The sequence below is a fragment of the Podarcis filfolensis genome, assembly GCF_964270895.1.
Source record: "Podarcis filfolensis genome assembly, chromosome: 11".
NCBI lineage: Eukaryota > Metazoa > Chordata > Lepidosauria > Squamata > Lacertidae > Podarcis > Podarcis filfolensis.
Window position 1 is genome coordinate 46,072,949 of NC_139613.1, and position 15,408 is coordinate 46,088,356.

General features: G+C 40.4%; 1 protein-coding gene and 1 pseudogene across 4 annotated transcripts in view; both read left to right on the forward strand.

Annotated features, from left to right (window-relative positions):
• SNX2 (sorting nexin 2) overlaps positions 1-10,916 on the forward strand; it is a 28,802-nt gene extending 17,886 nt beyond the window's left edge. Inside the window, exons 11-15 of one of the 3 annotated variants that reach the window (XM_083576952.1) lie at positions 1,518-1,723; positions 3,614-3,757; positions 9,456-9,540; positions 9,647-9,714; positions 10,444-10,916. In XM_083576952.1, coding sequence (XP_083433078.1) covers positions 1,518-1,723; positions 3,614-3,757; positions 9,456-9,540; positions 9,647-9,714; positions 10,444-10,494 — 554 coding nt within the window. In that variant the 3' untranslated portion in view covers positions 10,495-10,916. Of the gene's footprint in view, positions 1-1,517; positions 1,724-3,613; positions 3,758-9,455; positions 9,541-9,642; positions 10,086-10,443 lie in introns of those variants that run through there. The other 2 variants (XM_083576953.1, XM_083576951.1) reach the window with 2 other exon arrangements.
• A 138-nt stretch (positions 10,917-11,054) lies between these two features.
• Positions 11,055-13,782, forward strand: LOC310745036 (small nuclear ribonucleoprotein F-like; annotated as a pseudogene). The gene has a single exon. The product of its transcript is annotated as a small nuclear ribonucleoprotein F-like (transcript).
• Positions 13,783-15,408: the final 1,626 nt, after the last annotated feature.

Here is a 15,408-nt window from a genome sequence, read left to right on the forward strand (position 1 = left end):
TTCCAACTCATGTATGTTTTGCACAGTAACACAAGACTTTTCAATGAAATTTGCTACCAGATTAGTATACCTAGATGCATAGTCAATGAGGCACACCTGCACTATATCTGGTTACAGCTGTTCTGCCTGAGATTTTAGGAACACCTAACCCTTCTTAGTGCACTGAAGCAGGAACCTATACAAAATACTTCTTTAACACATGTGGCACCATGCTCAGTTTACCTTTCAAAAAAAAAGTCGCTCTAGAATTTAGGGGAGCTTACACACCATAATTTAGGGGATTTAGAGAAGCTTACAAAATAACTTATTTGTGTCGTCAATTTATGCTTTTTTCATTTCCTAATTCACATTTCCTGAACAATGCATGCTCATTTATGGGCGATACGTTAGTCACAATCAGAGTAGATGCATTGAATCAAAGTCCATACATTTCAGTGGCTCAAATCTGAGTTTAACTTGGTTGCATATAAACCCAATAGGTTTATAAAACACAAACATACCAGTTTGCAACTAAATGGATTTCTATCAGAGTTAAGCATTGGGCTAACTTAAAGTCAGTAGACTTAATTGCATAGCACAAGTTGGATTGTGCATAAATGTGCATGTTGTCTGGCAGGTATAAGTTGTCTTTACATGCTGCAATATAAATGACACAATAGGACACCTCTCAAGTGTTTGATTTCTAGCAAGATATCTCTCCCCACTTTCTTCTTGCAATGAGAAATAGGTTAACCTGTGGACAAATTGACTGGGAAGATTCGATATCAGAAAGACCAAAAGTTTATCGAGGACTGGGGGAAATTTACAGAATATCTGAAAAATATATGTGATGAACAGACAACGCTTGTTGGTTTTGAAGAGACTCTGTGAGATAGTAAGAAATATTGCAAAAAAGAGAGTAAGAGGAAAAGGAGTTGGGAAAGGCAATATCATGTTTAGAAATGCGTCAACAAATAGAAATTTTACGAAAGATTGACAGAGAAACTGAGGGAAGTCAAAAATTGAAGAATGAGTGCAAAATGATATGTTGACTGTATAAAATTTATTTGGAAAATGAATAAAAATTATTTTTTTTAAAAAAAGAAATAGGTTAACCTGTTTTTTTAAGGCAAAATGTTAACTTTAAATTTTGTATTAGTCAGATATCGTTTTAAGCATGCTTATTCTTAAAGACTATGACATTTTACACAATGCCAATTATATGAGGTCACAGACTTGCAGAAAGAGGCAGGTGTTTTTTACATGGATTTCTTTAACAACTGTTGGCAACAGAAATCCTTTCTTTTATCAAAACTATCTTCTAGTACACAGCAAAGTTTATGAATGTTAATTTCTATTAAGCTGAATTACTTTGAAGCAAGCTTTCTCTTTGCTCTGTTGAGCTTTCTCCCTCAAGCCAATTGTTCTATCTCTGTACACGAAAATGCCATTGTATGCAAAGTAGCATTTAAAGGACTTGCATTTTGTGACTCACATTGTGACAGCTGACATCAACTCTAGACGGATTCTTCTTTCAGAACTTTCAGTCAACACAGCTGCCTTTGCTAAAAGTGCTGCCATGCTAGGGAACTCAGAAGACCACACTGCTTTATCAAGAGCTTTGTCTCAGCTTGCTGAAGTTGAAGAAAAAATTGATCAGCTGCATCAAGAACAAGCTTTTGCTGACTTCTATGTGTTCTCTGAGTTGCTCAGTGACTATGTTCGCCTTATTGGTGCAGTAAAAGTAAGCCCTATTTAAAAACTACTTAATGACCTTGCAAGACAATATTTACATTGAAGGTTATAGTGTTTGCACAGTACAGTGGTACCTTGGGTTAAGTACTTAATTCGTTCTGGAGGTCCGTTCTTAACCTGAAACTGTTCTTAACCTGAAGCACCACTTTAGCTAATGGGGCCTCCTGCTGCCACCGCGCGATTTCTATTCTCATCCTGAAGCAAAGTTCTTAACCCGAGGTACTATTTCTGGGTTAACGGAGTATGTAACCTGAAGTGTATGTAACCTGAAGCATATGTAACCCGAGGTACCACTGTATAAACATGTGCAGGATGGCATGCTGTAACAGAAAGTAATGTCTGTAGCTGGAATGGGTAACCTGTGGCCCTCTAGATCAGGCTTCCTTAACCTCAGCCCTCCAGATGTTTTTGGCCTACAACTCCCATGATCCATAGCTAGCAGGACCAGTGGTCAGGGATGATGGGAATTGTAGTCTCTAAACATCTGGAGAGCCGAGGTTGAGGAAGCCTGCTCTAGATGATGCAGGACTCCAACTCTATCATCCCTTATCAATGGGCACACTGGCTGAGACTGATGAGAACTATGGTTCAGCAACATCTGGAAGGTCAAAAGTTTCCCATCCGTAATTAGAAATGTTCTGTGGATTTGACTAGGTTGTGCTCATTCTCAGCCAGCGTTTCCCAAACTTGGGTCTCCAGCTGTTTTTGGACTACAGTTCCAATCATTTCTGACCACTGGTCTTGCTAGCTTAGGGATGATAGGACCCAAGCTGGAGACCCAAGTTTGGGAAACAGTGTTCTAGGTTCTTCAGGGACAATTTCCCCTCAACATCCATCTTGTTATATTAATTGTAAAATACTTCAAGTCCTGGGTTTAAGAGAGCAATCCTATCAAGAAACTAGAGCTGCAGATCCTCTGCTGCATCTGAAGCTCTGCCGGTTCCAGATGAGAAGTTGGATTTCTCTTTTTTTCCCTTCTCAAGACTGATGTAGCCGAGGTTGCCCCCATGATTGGCTCCATGGGACTTGGGCTGCAGTGGATTTGAAGCTTCCAGCATCCTATCTCCATACTTCCTGTTTCAGGGCGTTTCATCATGGCTATTGCTGGTAGAACCCTGCCAGTGGCACTCTGCTTTGCTGATGGAGAGAAGATACTACATGCCACACCACACCCAGCTATTAACATAGGGGATTAATTCATATCCAGCTGTTGACATAGGGGATTAATTCACATCTTCTGATATCTCAACTAAGGCTATAATCCTAAAGCCCCTATTTGTCATTATATTGGAACAGCACCACAGCTTTTTACACAGTCCTTTGAATACAAGATGAACGGAATTTTAACATTTGTAGACATCAAAACAAATGGGTCAAAGTTCAAATTATAATAATAATAGGTAAAGGTAATAATAACTTTATTGTTCGTACCCCGCCCATCTGACTGGGTTGCCCCAGCCCCCCTGGGCGGCTTCCAACAAAATATAAAAGCAAAGTCAAACATCAAACATTCAAAACTTTCTTATACAGGGCTGTCATCCGATGTCTTCTGACTGTCATATAGCTGTTTATCTCCTTGACATCTGTTGGGAGGGCATTCCATTGGGCGGGTGCCACGACCAAGAAGGTCCTCCGCCTGGTTCTTTAGACTGGATTTTTATCGAATGGTCTCATACTGTTTAAAAACTAATGTAGCATGTGGTCAGAATCAAACTTTTACCTGTTGAGATTCTTGAGATTTTTGCTATACTGATGGCGCTAATATGAGAGGTAGATGATGGCCAAAGCACAGTTTAATATTGACAGGATGTTTACCTGTTTAAGTCTAAGATTTTGTAAAGACTCATCACTTTTTAATTGTCAACACTATTGCTTACAGGGAGTGTTTGATCATCGAATGAAATGCTGGCAAAAATGGCAGGATGCTCAGGTCATGTTACAGAAAAAACGAGAGGCTGAAGCTAAACTTCAGCTCGCCAACAAGCCTGACAAGTTGCAGCAAGCAAAAGATGAAATCAAAGAGGTAAATTTTGGAATGCTTTTCCTATGTAAGGCTGTGGTTTCCCCCTCCATTCATTGGCTTTAAGTGCATTATTTTTTAATTAATTTTAATCATTGCTTGTGTGTTCCATTATCAGAGCAGCAAATGGTTCAATAGTTTCATGCTTAAGTTAGGCTTCTATGGATTCTGAAACATGCCTTCATTCTGATGTTTTACAAAGTGAGTGGGAGACTTCCATTTATTTGAAATAAATATATATATTGAGACAAAGGTCAGTTGCTTCTCTGCTAATGCAGTCAAGTACGTACTTCCAAAACACATAATCCTGCAAAATCATGGTGAATAGTCAATGTTTTTACTTACTGATGGAACACTTCCTTCCATATATATATATATATACCTTTTATATATGTATGGTATAACTTCAGTAAAACTGTCAAAACATTTTGAAGTTATCATAATCTCTGCACTTTTTCTGTTATGCTTCACTAAGGAAATCGAAGAGGTAGGATAACTTATTTCCATGCTGCTTTTTCCTGTTCTGGCTGCTTCATAAGTTGCATAAATAATGCAACTAATCACAGTATAAGAATATGCAAGTTCTCCATTTATGAAACAGCAAAATAGTTCATTCTCTTCACCTGAGAGTCCTGTGGGTCAGAATGGTAGCTTTTCCAACTATGCAGTAGTGCTGTATAGACAAGGACAGTTACAGCATTCCCGATTGTTTACCTATGGCTACATAATTGAGAATGGGCTCTTTGATCATGCCTGCTTTCTGCTATCTTAATAGCAAATAAGTATAACGTTGATACAGAGTTTGGCAGTTAACACTTGTCAGGTTTTCCCACTGAAGGGAGAGTTTGAAACAGTTTGCAAATTATGGTTATTCAGGGGCAATGGTTTAACAGGGTTTGATGTTAATACTAATATATATTTAAAAGTATTTACGTGTTTCTATAGTACCTTTCATTTGAAATAGCAAGGTGATAAACAATAAGGAAAATAAAAATAAATATAAAATATGCAGTACAAGATAAAACAGCAGCTAGTAGATCAGAACACTCTTACAAGCAATGAAAACCACACACTGGTACTCTTGCCTTAGACCAGAAGGGAGGCATTTCCATAGAAAGAAGCCACAACTGAAAAGGTTGCCATGAGACAAATATCTGCAGGTTGTGGCATTTCCAGGAGGGACTCATCAGACATTCCTACTTATTGGTCAGGGTAGTGTGGTTGGTGCACCTGTGAGTAGCTGGGCTCAAGTTATTTAGGGCTTTGACTTAAACCTTAAACCTGGTCAGGTAACCAGGGCAGCTCTTTTTAAGAGTGGTGTAATGTTTGTGTAATAGTGTGCCCCAGTTAGCATCATAGCAGCTGATATATTCTGCACTATCTGCAGCTTTCTGACCAGCCTTAAGGTCAGCCCCACATAAATAACATTACAGCAGCCCATTCTTGAGGTTAGCAGTGCATAAGTTGCAGTGGCAAAGCTATCTAGGTCAAGGAATGGTTGTAGCTGATACATAAGCAGAAGCTGGCACAAAACAGTCCAAGCCACTGGGGTTACTGGGGCCTCCAGTGACAAAGGGGAGGGAAAGACCATTTCTAGACTATGTTCTTGCTTCTTTCAGTATAGTGCAACTCAGTGTAGAATAGCCAAAGTTTCCAGTTCTAGGACTTCTGTCTTACATGGATTCAAGCACGACTTATTGGCCCCAGAGGTGGTTTTATGGGAGCCTGACCGGTTTGGCTGCCCTGGGTGCAGTGCTGCAGGGGGCGCCATAAAAATGATCTAGAATGCAGTGCAAGAGGTATTGGGGTGGGGGGGGACCACAAATTTTAGCATTGCCTAGAGCACCACTGAAATTTGAGAGCCCAAAATCTGCCACTTCCAGTAGCTGTATTTAAGCTAGGGATGAAGAAGGGAGCACAAACTCCTGATTGTTTAGTAGGGCTAATGCCCACAAAATCCCCTTACATAGATTTAGATTCGGTTCCCATAAAAGGAGATTTGGGATATAAGCACCCTTTAGCCACATAGGGTGAAAATCAAATATGAGCATGGTGCAGCTTTGAACTCTTGTTAAGCACTCTTATACTGGCTGCTGTTTGCACTAGCAGTTTGTTGCATGCCGTTGCAATCCTCCATAACATATTCTGTACATGACTGCTGCTTAGAGCACTAGGAGCTTAAACCTGAATTGAACTTGACATGCTAATGACTTGTGAATTGGTGCCTAATCCCCTTTTTAATGCTAAAGATTATTTCTAAGTGTGCAGAATCAGAATGCTAAGTCTGATCGCAGTTAAGTTCTCTTCTAAAGGTCTTGGTGGTGAAAGTTGCATTCATGTTGTGAGTTCCTTGTATAAAGTTGCTATCACACTGCTGTTGCCTGCATGTGTTTGGAAAGCCTTACATTGTGGCTTTTGTGATGGAAGCTTTGTATGGCCAGTTTGACATACTCATTGCAATATCCACATAGCTCAGTCCATCTTTATTCTTCTGGTGGAATTCTCTCTGTTGGAAATGACTCTTTGTAGGGTGGACGATGACCTCTTCTGCATGTGACACTAAACAATGCCATGTCTTAATGCACATGAACTAAGAATCATGGCTTAGTGGGAATGTGTAGGCTCCCAGAGAGGAATTCATGGCTGCTTTGCTCCTCAAGTTGTTCTGCTTTGCTTAGCTATGGTTTGGCTTAGTGTGCCATCTGAACCCAAGGCTTATGGTTTAGCTCTGAAAACCATGGTTACAGTTTTAAGTTTGCTTCTATCTAGAGAACTAAACTATGGACCCAAGTTTGGACAGCATGGAAGTAGAACCATGGGTTAGTGCAGTGCAGCAGCCAGTGTTAGAAACTGAGATATGAAAGCTAGGGGCTAAATCTCATCGTAAACCTAGGTTATGGGCGCAACAACAGAATGTCTAGGCATGCTTTTTTGTAACAAGAGTACAGAGCTGAAAATGAATGAACTGCAGCTAAAATAATATGTTCACTTTTCACATGGTCTAGTAGTCCTTCCCCTGCCCGCCCCCCTAATATTATTAAGAAGGTCTCTTCTGCAGTCTTCAGAGAGGAGCTGGAAGTGGGGAGGCAGGAAAAGGTCCTCCTTTCCTTCTACTCTGCAGTTTCAATCAGTAATCTTAGGTGCAGTACTGCGCCCAGAGCTCAGAAACTGCTCGTGCTAATGAAATTTCCTGTCGCAAAATACGCCTAGAACAATGGAAGTTTTGAACACTGGCAGCAGCAAAATGTCAGGAGGAGAAGCAAAGCAGCCACAGTCTTTTCTCCAGTAGCCCACATGCTTTCTGGTGTGCACTAAACTATAGTTTGCCTTACCGTTACATGCAAAGTGGCCCCTGCCAAATATATTTGTGTGTAAACTGAAAAAAATGAAGTATTAAATATGGATGTTTAATATTAAAAGGCAGCTTCACGGAACCACTAATACATCATAATCCTTAAGCTAGCTGTGTGCAGTCTGAGCTACAATTCAAAAAATCTGAAGGGTACCAGGTTGTGGGAGACCTATGTCTTAGGACAGCGTCCTTCAACCTGGTGCCTTTTCGCAGTTCTGAATGGCATTTCACATCAGACTCAGCCAGTATGGCCGATGCTCAGAGTATACGAGCTGTAGGCACCAGGTTGAGGATTGCAGGTTCCAGGACAGGGTTTCCCAAACTTGGGTCTTTTGGACCACAATTCCCATCACCCCTAGCTAGGAGGACCAGTGGTCAGGGATGATGGGAATTGTAGTCCAGAAGCAACTGGAGACAGGGGTGCCAACTTGAATGGGGGGCAGGTAAGCCCTGTGTCACATAATTGATCACATGGAGCGGTGCATGAACACCATTTTAATGGCCTTGCTCATCAACTTGGGGGAGGCAATCCCCTCAAATATTTTATTGTGGGGGAGATCCCCTGGCCCATAGGAGCTGGTTTCTATGGCTGGAGACCCAAGCTTGGGAAACCCTGGCCTAGGGTGTCTGCCACCAGATTAATTCTATTTCTGTGACTCTACACATTTGTGCTTGGTGTAACTTTGATCCGACAGGGGTAAAGAGTTTTGAAAGTTAAATCTTCTTACATTTTGGGGTTAACTGTGTATGCCCAAGTTACTGTTGGTTGCTTCACAATTAAACCCTTTTAATTTCCGTTAGTAATTTACTGCTCAGCATATTTTGTGCTGTAACCTTATTTCTGCTCATTGGTGCCTTTTCTAGGGACCTTTGGAGAAAGGCAGAGTTTTCCTTTGCTCCTCACACCGTAATAGATATTTCTGAACTTCTGCTGTGTACTCTTGGCTTGTTTTCATAGGGAAGCAATTGGATCTGACAGCTGATTCCTGGGCTTCAGTTAGTGTCTTAAAATAAAACCTGTTACAGTTTACTTTTAAGTGTTCTTAAAACCCAAAGCCTCTAACAATAGCGTTATGAGAGGAGCATTATAAAGGCGGCCAACTTTCTCCAGCCTATAGACACTACAGTTCAGTACATACACATGTCTCCTTCAAGCATTGGGACCAAATGGTACTATTAGTCTTGAGCTAGAATACATGGTGAATAAGCAGTAGCAATGCATTGCCTGTTATAGTCTACAGACTCAACTGAACTGTAGTGGATTTATCATTAGAGGGCATATCTGTTGGCAATCCTCACAGTAGACTCTTGTGGCATTTATTAAATGTTTAATGGTGAACAAAAGAGCTCCATGTGTAATTATCAGTAATCCTTAAACAACCCTGTAAAGCAGCCTTTCTCAACCTGTGGGTCCCCAGATGTTGTTGGACTACAACTCCCATTACCCCTAGCTAGCAAGGCCAAAGCTCAGGGATGATGGGAGTTGTAGTCCAACAACATCTAGGGACCCACAGGTTGAGAACCGCTGAAAGCATGGGTAGGCAAACTAAGGCCCGGATCCGGCCCAATCGCCTTCTAAATCTGGCCTGCGGACGGTCAGCATGTTTTTACATGAGTAGAAAGTGTGCTTTTATTTAAAATGCATCTTTGGGTTGTTTGTGGGGCATAGGAATTTGTTCATTCCCCCCCAAAGATAGATAGATAGATAGATAGATAGATAGATAGTCCGGCCCCCCACAAGGTTTGAGGGACAGTGGACCGGCCCCCTGCTGAAAAAGTTTGCTGACCCCTACAAAGGATGTGTGGCTATCACACAGCCTGCATCTGACCTGCCCAAAGCACAAGAAGTGGCCTGCCAGTCCTTAAGAGATTTTGTTGTTGTTGTTGTTGTTAATCTCCTGGTTGGTTCTACCTGCTCCTTAGAGAGCCTCTGATCCTTTATCCTGATCTTAGTGCTAAGAACCACAGGGCCGTAATAAAGCCCCTCTGCCTGCTTTTCAGAGTAAAAGGCTGCATTTTCGCCCAGCCCACCCCAACATTGGAGTGGTGGTGGGGAGAAATGCTACCTCTTGCTTTGCACAGAACGCACAAAGGAAAATGCAGCATTTCCGAATGCATCCAGGAGAGGTGGAAATATTGTGAGTGTGTGTGAGAGAGAGAGACTGCTGTGTGCCTGCATGTCTGCTGTGTGTGTATAATGCATATATTAGCCACACCCATTGATGGCATTTGACCCTTGGGCAGAAGAAAGTTAGCTACCCCTGCTGTAAAAGGCTGGGCCAACGTTATCAAGCAGGGAGCTTTTGAATGCTTCGTATTTAAGCTTTGTTTGTGCCTCTTCTCTTTCAGTGGGAAACAAAAGTTCTACAAGGAGAAAGGGATTTTGAACAAATCTCCAAGACAATACGCAAAGAAGTAGGAAGATTTGAGGCACGTATACATTATCAATAAACAATGTAAAAGTTCAGAAAATCACGACGGAGCAAAAATGTTGGCTAACTTGTTCTATATGTAATTATGTTTTGTGTGCTAACAGAAAGAACGCGTGAGAGACTTCAAAACTGTTATAATCAAGTATTTGGAATCATTAGTGCAAACACAACAACAGGTAAACTTGATATTAGTGTTTGTAATTCATTTGGTGGGGTTTTCATTCCTAACTCTGGATGAATAAATTAAAAGAACTTCACACACACACACACACACACACACACACACACATATATATATATAACCTGCTGCTCAGGAGCTTCTCTTTAAGTCTGTCTCTTCTAGTCTTTCTTACTTGGTTGATTAAACATTACTAATTCAGCAGGGAGCTGGCAGAGAAATTCAGTGTGTTCTGTGTAACTTATTTGTAGAGGCAAATATCACATTGCGCTTTTGTTTCTTTAATAAGTTTACGTAATGTAAATATTCTACAACTCTGAACAAGAAAGCTGGTCATAGCATTTCTATTTTAGAGAGAAAGACATCTTTCCTAATGTCAGTGGAGCACAGCAAAGTTGGATAAAAAGTAGGCTTGGGTCATACGAGTAATGCATAAATTGGGTATCTCTTAAAATGAAAGCCGGTGTGTACATTTTACAAGCAAACTTGGTTTCAGATTTGTTTGTACCATATCCCTTAAGAACTCATTTTTCTTTAGGGGAAGAAGGGAGCAGCCTAGTTCAGACTTTTATTTACATAATAGTTGCATGAATAGAAAAGAGTCTAAGCTTCCAAAAGTGATACTATAGTATTGAAGGACTTTCTTGCCATTTGAGATGCAGAAAAGCAATTGGTGATGATTTTGTAAGTAATTGAAATGTTTACTCCTTTCTCCTCTTTTCCCAAGCTGATAAAATACTGGGAGGCATTCCTACCTGAAGCCAAAGCCATTGCCTAAGAAGAAGAAGACTCTTCCAAAATATGAAGACTCTTTGGATGTTTGTCCCAACTGAGCTAAATTCCATAGTGAAAATCACTTTAAAATTATCCAAATAAACCACTATATATTTTGAATTTAACATGTGGCTTTTTATATACTACAGCATTTTATTAACAGCTGCATGTCCTGACCCTCTTTGAAGTGGACTGTGGCATGACATTCTGCAATACTTGCTGAATTGAACACTATTGTGTCTTAATACTTGCACTAAAATGTGCGATGCAAGGCCAGAAAGTTATTTTTGTTCTTTACTCTATGTTCTGTCTACCTGATCTTTATGAAACAAATTGCATTTATTAATGTTCACATAACACATTCCTGTACATAATCAAGATTTTGTGATTTCAGTAATAAAAGGGATGTACCTTGTGAAACATTAATCCTTAACTTTGTTCTTCATTTCCTAGCTCGTTTAAGTGTGTCTGGCACTCAGTAGTTGTAGCAGGTATGCAGATTTAGGCTGAGAAGAATTTGGGTTAGTTTTCCTAACAAGGAACACTTTTTTACATGGTCTAGCTTCTTTAAAAAAATGGATTTCTTAAACAACTACACTTGAGTAGAAGCTTTTTTTTCGCCGCTTCCACACATGCGTGTGACGTCATTTTGACCGTCTGCACATGCGCGAGCGGCGAAACCCAGAAGTAACACGCTCCGTTACTTCCGGGTCGCCGCGGAGCACAACCCGAAAATACTTATCCTGAAGCATATTTATCCCGAGGTATGACTGTACTAAATCTACAGACTTTGACTTAAATGTAACAAATGTTTCACTCTAAAATAGAACCTGCAAACCAACATCTAGTAACAGAGTTTCAGTTCTGGAGGAATTGTGGGCTTGCAAAAGAACCTAAGAGCATAGTTACACTAACAAATTGCTGATAAAGTAACATTTGAGGATGTTAAGATTTCTCTACTCAGCAGGAAATGTTGTTTCCTGTTTTGGAAAAAAAATGCTGGGTTTTATCCAACTGAGTTCTTGTTGGAGAAGATCCACTGGAATCCATGCACCTAACTTTAAGTAATGCCCATTAATTTAATTGTATGGTCAGCTTTGCATACAACCCCTTGTATGTTCTTTCCAGTCTGCAGAGATCATAATTGTCTATATCCTAACAACACCAGGGGGAAAAATACATACAATTGGGCTTAGTTTATTAACAAAACCAGGAACTGAAATTATAACAATCCTATTTACAATTATTTTATTAAAATACCAAAAGTATTCATAGCATTATATCGGGGGGGGGGGGGTAATGCTAAATTTCTGCAGCTCTTTTAAACTGCTTGTTTAAAAATGGGATAATTTTAAATCTTCCCCACCCTACCCTGCACACCTCCCTCATGAAGCTATGTCTATAATATGCATATATGTATTTGATACCCATCTACTTGATTTTGGACACTGAATGTGTGTTGCAACATCTGAAACAGATTCCTGAACTAATTTAGTTTTGAGCTGAACCTTTTTGAAGAGCAGCAACTTCCAAACCTCCACCCACCTAGAACTGCTCAGTACTTACTACTATAATTTCCCCTGTGATTTTGCCCTCCACTTCTGATTTTCCACTGTACTGTAAATGTTTGCTTTCTGGGGGGTTTTATGGCTTTCTTTTGCTACTGCAAGATACAAAACAGTAAGCTTTGCTCATTCCTGTCCTTCAGTATACTGAGGGCATATAGCAAGACGTGCATCTGGTTTCCAAGAACAAAGCACTGTCTACTATGGTTCCTTGGAGTCCAAGCAGGGAAAAAGTAACAGGAACACACGCACACCTTTTTAACAGCATCACAGTTATGTGATTATGAACAAGAGCAACTTGTACTATCAGGTGGTAGTCAATTTCAGCACCTCTGTCTGTCCATTAATGAGACTTTCCCCATACAAATCCAAGTACAGTAGAATGAGGAAGATGAATGGTGGAGAAATTAACACAAGTTGTGAGTGCAGACATAGCTATAGGTGGAAATGTTGACCTATGGGGGGGGGGTGGAATCCACAGTAAGGCAATTATTTTTAGTTTGCAGTTTAAAAGGTATGTTACCTAGAGTTGCCCTTCAAGGTGGATGTTAACCCAAGTGGAGAGGGGAAAGAGAGAAAAGCAGGACACATTGCAAAAAGCCAAGCAGTTTGAAAGTCTTAAGGAGGAGTGCAAATTAAAACGTGTTTACATCTAGCATTCCACTTGGCACGCTGCCACCACCTACCTTGTATCTTATCTGCAAACTGCTCGGCTTTATTATTTTCCCAGCTTCCCCTGACTCCCCGCTTCTCTCCTTTAGCTGCCTCCTTTCTCATTTTGCTTAAAATTCACCCTGAAGAAGAGTTGAGGACAATTCAGAACCACTACTTGTGGGACATCTATAGGCGACACAAATAAAGACGGCTCGTTCCACTTGTAACTTCAGGCTTATACAAGAATGAACCCTAGCCACTAATTGCCACTAGCACAGTACTCTTTATTGGTAAGGTCACTAAAATTACTAAAAGTGCTTTCTGGTTGGTCTGAAGACAGGCTTCATAGAATCGCAAGGGTTCGAAGGGACCACGAAGGTCATCTCGTCCAGAACCCTGCAGTGCAGCAATCTTTTCCCCAACGTGGGGCTTGAACCCAGGGTTGCTATGAGTCTGCCTCTTAACCCAAAGCCCTTCTTAAATGGGATGACTGGGAAGCCAGTGATGGTGAAGCTGAAGTGAGGAATGGAATACAAAGGCTACCTTGTATGTCAATGGCTACATGAATATGCAGCTTTCAAATACATAATAATATATTGATGGACACCTGGGTGTTCTGATAAGGTGCAATAATGTCCTTTATATAAGTGGTACAGAAGAAGATGGAGAAATGAGAGGATAACTTTTTAAAAGTTTTTTTTTAAAAAAAACCTTAAATTTAGTTGTCAGGTTTTGTTCGATTTTTTGGTCAAGTACAGCCCCTCCCAAGTGTCCCTGTTTTCCAGGGGCAGTCCTGGATTCACAGAAGCTGTCCGGGTTTCTGATTTGATCCCATAATATCCTGTTTTTCCTCAGGGTATCCCTATTTTCATCAGATAAACATTGGAGGATATGGTAGGACATCCCTCTTCTCATCGTAGAGTATGGAATCATGAGACCCTTGAGCCAAGGAGATAAGTAACTATACAACCTTTAAGGCAGCCAAGTGTAGGGAAGTTTTTAAATGTTTAACTAAGTGTGTGTGTGTGTGTGTGTTGAAAGCCACCCAGAGTGGCTGAGGCAACCCAAACAGATTGCTGGGGTATAATAATAATAATAATAATAATTAATAATAGAATAGGATGTCCCTATTTTCATTGGAGAAATGTTGGAGGGTATGCAAGTAACCATTCTTACAGCCACAAGTAAATACTGTCATTGAAGAAAGCTTACCACTATGGAAGAAAAATAAAGATACCATTTCTGACAAAGTCTCGTGCTCTGCTGACTGAGCTAGCCCAGATCTTTGTGCATCTCCACCTTTTCTTAGGTTTGCCTTGTGGGCTAAGTGCTTTTGAGCTCTGAGGCGGCACTAACTGCAATCCTGCTAATTCACAATTTTCCCTCAAGTTGTTCCCCCTGGAGCCACCACCAGCGCCAGAATGCTGGCCAGACAGAAAGAGGGGAGGACATCCTCCTTTAAATATATATATATAAAAAATTAAATTTACAAACATTCATCAAGCAAACAAACATCAGTTTGTTTTGCCAGCTCTGCATTGTCCATCAGTTTAATCTGCCCTTCTTCTCTGGTAGGGAGTGTGCCTTTTTTCCATATCTGGGCTACAATAGCATTCGCGCAGCAGTAGTTGCATACACTTGGACTTTTGGCACCTACAATTCCTAAAAGAAAAGCTTCTGGTTTCTTACGATTTTCAGTTTTATACATTTCAATAATTTTACAATCATTTTAACATTTCAAAATTTGGCATCCTTCCCCCTCATTCTGCGGTTCCCTAGATTTATTTTTTATATTTCCTGCATATTCCAAATTAACTTAATCTACTCATTTATTCATCTACTTTAAATACATACTCTTTATCAAACTGCAGGTTATTACAATAATCCTGCCAATCTGTTTACAGTTTACTTGTAAATATTCAATAAACCATTTCCATTCTTTTATAAAAAGTTTATCTTGATTTCTTATTTTTCCGCTAAGTTTTGCCATTTCTGCATAGTCCGTAAGTTTTTGTATCCATTCTTCTTTTGCTGGGACGACTTCTTTCCATTTTTGGACAAGTAAACTTCTTGCTGCTGTAGCTGCATACATGAATAAATTTCTATGCAGTTTGAATAGCTTTGTCTCTATAATTCCCAAAAGGAAAGCTTGTGGGTTTGTTTGTTTGTTTTAGAAAAGGTTATTTTAAACATTTTTTTTTGCAATTCATTGTATATCATTGTATCTTCTTTGGTGATCACTCGTAGTCGAGTAAAATTGTCTTCCATAAACACAGTCTTAACAGTGAGTCCGTAAGTGACTGTGGAGGCCAATTCTGGATCCGCACATCCTTCCACAGTGGGGACATAGGTTTCCGGCTGGGAGGTGATCATGGTGAGGGTTTGCCAAGCATGCCTTCCTCTTAGCATGTTTCTCCATTTCGTCCTGAGTTTGAGTGAATTCAAAGCCCATGACACCTTTGGTAAAGGCTGTTCTCCAACTGGAGCGCTCGCAGGCCAGTGTTTCCCAGTTGTCTGTGTTAATACTACATTTTTTTAGGTTTGCCTTGAGAGTCTTTAAACCTCTTTTGTTGACCACCAGCATTACGCTTTCCATTTTAAAGTTTGGAATAGAGTACAGTCATACCTCGGGTTGAATGCGCTTCGGGTTGAGCGCGTTCAAGTTGCGCTCTGCGGCAACCCGGAAGTAACGGAGCGCA